Raw genomic sequence first — 4,808 nt, forward strand, 5'->3', positions numbered from 1 at the left:
AGTAGGGGAGGTCGACATGTTGCTAAGGTCGTCGATGAAGAAAACTGAAACAGTAGCAGCGACCATTGCAGCCAAATCAGTGGCATTCTTCATGGACGACGCACGACGTAGATGAAGAAGCGGACGACGCAGCTGGAGCGAGGACACAGAAGTAGCTGGAATGGAGTAGCAACGACAGACTGGTTGTTGACGACGAAGACGTAGCAGCGGCGCCCATGGATGTCGAGCTCGAGCTTGCAAGTGGTTGTGTCGTTTGGTGGTTTGAATGAAGAACGAAGGAGGAGGAGCAGAAGTTCGTCGGAAGGGAGGCTGGTGAAGGTCAGCCATGGACGTTGGGGTGTAGCCATGGACTTTGGGGTGTTTGGAAAGTTTTGAGAAGAAGGAGCCAAGGGGAGGGGGCGGATTCTTAGTTTTTTAGGGTTTTTTGGTTTTCTTATTTTTTGTTTTTGTTTTGTGTTTTGAAAAATGAAGAAGGGTGTTGGGTTAATGGGGCAGACCGGGTCGACCCGTGTGGAGATGGACCGGGTCATGGGGAAGGTTGGGCCATTATTTGGGCCCGTGGTGTGAAAATTGAAGAAGTGGCCCAATCCGATTTTCTTTGTATTTTTGTTCTCTTTTCTTCTTTTATTTTTCTAAAACTAAATTACAAAAATACTTAAATTATTATTAAGAATTAAATTAAGTTATGAAAGCGCAAATTAACTACCAATAACAATTAACGCACAATTAAGTAATAATTAAGCATAAAATTGTATATTTGGACATTAAATGCTAAAAATGCAAAAGATGCCTATTTTTGTAATTTTCATTTTTCGTAAACAAACTTAATTAATAACAAATTATATAATTAAATCCTTAATGCAAAATGCGACATATTTTTATATTTTTTTATTAATTTAACAAATAAACACACACAGACAAATACAAATAATTATCCAAAAATATCACAAAATCTCACAAAATTGCACACCAAGGAAAATCATTTGATTTTGAATTTTTTGGGAGTAATTCTCATATAGGGCAAAAATCACGTGCTTACACTTAGGCCACGTGGTATCGAGTAAGGGTATTCAGGTGGATTCGAAGAAAGTGGAAGTAGTGCAGAGTTGGCCCAAACCATCCTCAGCTACAGATATCCGCAGTTTTCTTAGCTTGGAGGGTTTTTACCGTCGATTTGTTGAGGGGTTTTCATCTATTGCAGCACCTATGACCAAGCTGACCCAGAAATGTGCTCCATTCTAGTGGACGATAGAGTGTGAGGCGAGCTACCAGAAGCTCAAGACAGCTTTGACTACAACCCCGGTTTTGATATTGCCTAAGCATTTGGGGTCTTATACTATCTATTGTGATGCCTCGAGGATTGGCCTTGGAGCGGTATTAATGCAGGACGGTAAGGTGTTTGCCTACGCGTCCAGACAATTGAAGGTATATGAGAAGAATTATCATGTCCATGATCTCGAGTTAGCTGCTATTGTTCACGCCTTGAAGATTTGGCATCCTTATTTGTATGGTGTGCCTTATGAGATTTATATTGATCACCGGAGTTTGCAACATCTGTTCAAGTAGAATGATCTTAATTTGTGTCAAAGGAGGTGGTTAGAGCTGCTGAAGGACTATGATATCACTATTTTGTATCAACCGAGCAAGGCCAATGTGGTGGCCGATGCTTTGAGTCGTCGGACAGAGAGTTTGGGGAGTTTGGCTTATTTACTAGCCGCAGAGAGGCCCATGGCGATGGCTGTTCAGTCTTTAGCCAGCCAGTTTGTGAGATTGGATCTTTCGGAGCCCATTCGGGGTCTAGCTTGCGTGGTCTCTCGGTCTTTCTTGTTTGACCATATCCGGGAGCGTCAGTTTGATGACCCTCATTTGCTTGTCCTCAAGGATAAGGTTCTGCATGGTGATGCTAGAGATGTGACTATTGGTGATGATGGGGTATTGAGGATATCAAAACAACAATTGAAGAGCTCGAGACTGTGATATTATTTGAGCAATGGCCTAAACGGAAGGTTTATGTTAGAGCCAATCTAAGCTCAGACATGCGAGGTATGTTGATTGAATTTTTAAAAGCTAACGTGAACTGTTTTGCTTGGTCCCATGCTGATATGACAGGGATACCACCGGATGTGATGACTCACAAACTAAATGAAGACCCATCCTTCACACCAGTAAAGCAAAAGAAAAGAAAGCAAGGAGCTTTCAAAAATCAGGTGATTCAAGATGAGGTTCAAAAGCTATTGAAAATTGGGTCAATCCGTGAGGTAAAGTATCCTAATTGGTTAGCAAACACAGTTGTTGTACCTAAGAAAAATGGTAAGTGGCGGGTTTGCGTGGATTATACAGATCTTAACAAAGCCTGCCCAAAAGATTCTTTCCCTTTACCGCATATAGATCAGTTAATTGATGCAACTGCCTGACATGAACTTTTGAGTTTTTTAGATGCATATTCGGGGTACAACCAAATTAAAATGGACCCCAGTGATGAAGAAAAAACTTCTTTCATCACAGATAGGGGGACTTACTGTTATAAAGTAATGCCCTTTGGTCTCAAAAATGCTGGAGCAACCTATCAAAGGTTGGTCACCAAAATGTTCCAAGAATATTTAGGAAAAACCATGGAGGTATATATAGACGATATGCTCATCAAAACCAAGCATTCTCATGATCATATTTCTCATTTATCTGTTACATTTGAAATTTTACGAAAATTTAATATGAAACTCAATCCAGAAAAATGTGCATTTGGGGTTGCCTCAGGCAAATTTTTGGGTTTTCTCGTTTCTAACCGTGGTATTGAGGTAAATCCTTCTCAGATCAAAGTAATAGAGGAGATCCCTGATATCCTTACGAGTAAAAAAGAAGTCCAAAGGCTAACGGGAAGAATTGCAGTCTTGGGGAGATTTATTCCCAAATCTTCAGAAAAATGTTTTAAATTTTTCTCCGCACTCAAAAAGCAAGATCATTTTGAATGGAACGAAGATTGCCAAAAAGCTCTTAGAAATTTAAAAGCTTACTTGTCAAATCCACCACTATTGGCAAAACCAAAAGAAGGAGAAAAGCTACTCTTCTATTTGGCCGTGTCAGAAGTTGCGGTAAGTGCTGTTTTAGTCCGTGAGGACCAAGGTAAATAATATCATATCTATTATGTAAGCAAGTCTTTACTAGATGCTGAAACACGATATCCACAACTAGAAAAATTAGCATTAGCTTTGATCATGGCATCTAAAAAATTAAGACCTTATTTTCAATGTCATCCCATTGTTGTAGTTACTGCTTTTCCATTACGAAACATTTTGCATAAACATGAATTGTCAGGGAGGTTAGCAAAATGGGCTATAGAATTAAGTGAATACGAAATAATTTATCAACCTAGGACTGCTATAAAATCTCAAGTATTAACCGATTTTGTAGCTGATTTTAGCCAGGGGATGCATTTAGAAGCAGAAAAAGAATTACAAGTTTTTAATGGTGCAAACTCGGGGACTTGGATTTTATTCACTGATGGTTCGTCTAATGCAAAAGGAGCAGGCCTAGGGATAGTTCTCATACTACCTACGGGTGAGACTATTAGACAGGCTATAAAATGTCATTCTATAACTAACAATGAAGCAGAGTATGAGGCTGTAATTGCAGGTCTAGAATTGGCACGAGAACTCGGCATAACACAGATTGTAATCAAGAGTGATTCTCAACTCGTGGTCAATCAAATGCTGGGGACTTATACAGCCAGGGAGACACGAATGCAAGAATATCTTGAAAAGGTACGAGAACTAATAAAGCAATTCCAAACTTGGAAGGTAATGCAGATCCCAAGAGATGAGAATGTGGAGGCAGATGCTTTAGCTAATCTCGCATCTGCAACAGACATAGCAAATGACGCAAATGCTCCAGTCGTACATTTATTTCATTCCGTTCTCGAACCTGATAAGAACGAGGTAAATTTTAATCATTTAACATGGGATTGGAGAAACGAAATTATTGCTTTTTTACAGCGCGAAACCGTGCCTGCTGACAAAAGAAAAGCTTATTCACTTCGCAAAAAAGCTGCTCGTTATTGTTTACATCAAGAAAATCTTTATCGAAAGATATTCGGTGGACCATTAGCAAGGTGTCTCAGACCTTCCCAAACAGAATATGTGATGAGGGAAGTATATGAAGGACATTGTGGAAGTCACGCAGGAGGAAGGTCGCTGGTAAAAACGCTGATTCGAGCAGGGTATTATTGGCCTAAAATGGAAGAAGAAGCAAACGGTTTTGTATCCAAGTGTGATAAATGTCAAAGATATGACAATAATATGTATAGACCAGCTGAGCTACTGCATCTTGTCATAGCTCTGTGGCCCTTCATGAAATAGGGAATGGATATCGTAGGTCCATTACCACAAGAAAAAAGTTAGGTGAAGTTTCTACTTGTACTTACTGATTATTTCACTAAATGGGTAGAAGCAGGAGCATTTAAACAGGTACGAGAGAAAGAAGTTAAAAACTTCATTTGGAGGAATATAATATGCCGCTTTGGAGTACCAAAGGAAATCGTGTGTGATAATGGTCCGCAATTCATAGGAGCTCAAATCACAGAATTTTTTCAAAGTTGGCAAATTAAAAGGATAACATCTACACCATACCATCCAGTGGGTAATGGACAAGCGGAATCCACAAACAAGGTCATTATCAACAACTTGAAGAAAAGGTTACAGGATTCAAAAGGTAATTGGCCTGAGGTATTACCTAGAGTATTATGGGCTTATCGTACAACGACAAAAACAAGCACAGGAGAAACACCATTTTCAATGGATTATGGTACGGAGGAC

The 4,808-nt window shown here is 39.6% G+C and overlaps 1 protein-coding gene across 1 annotated transcript; it reads left to right on the forward strand.

The window, feature by feature from the left end:
• The first annotated feature begins 3,737 nt into the window (after nt 1-3,737).
• Nucleotides 3,738-4,352, forward strand: LOC142181789 (uncharacterized). The gene is made up of 2 exons (XM_075255321.1): nt 3,738-3,758; nt 3,990-4,352. Exons 1-2 carry the CDS (start codon nt 3,738-3,740, stop codon nt 4,350-4,352), a joined length of 384 nt encoding a protein of 127 aa, XP_075111422.1.
• Nucleotides 4,353-4,808: the final 456 nt, after the last annotated feature.

Source organism: Nicotiana tabacum, chromosome 6 (assembly GCF_000715075.1).
Source record: "Nicotiana tabacum cultivar K326 chromosome 6, ASM71507v2, whole genome shotgun sequence".
NCBI lineage: Eukaryota > Viridiplantae > Streptophyta > Magnoliopsida > Solanales > Solanaceae > Nicotiana > Nicotiana tabacum.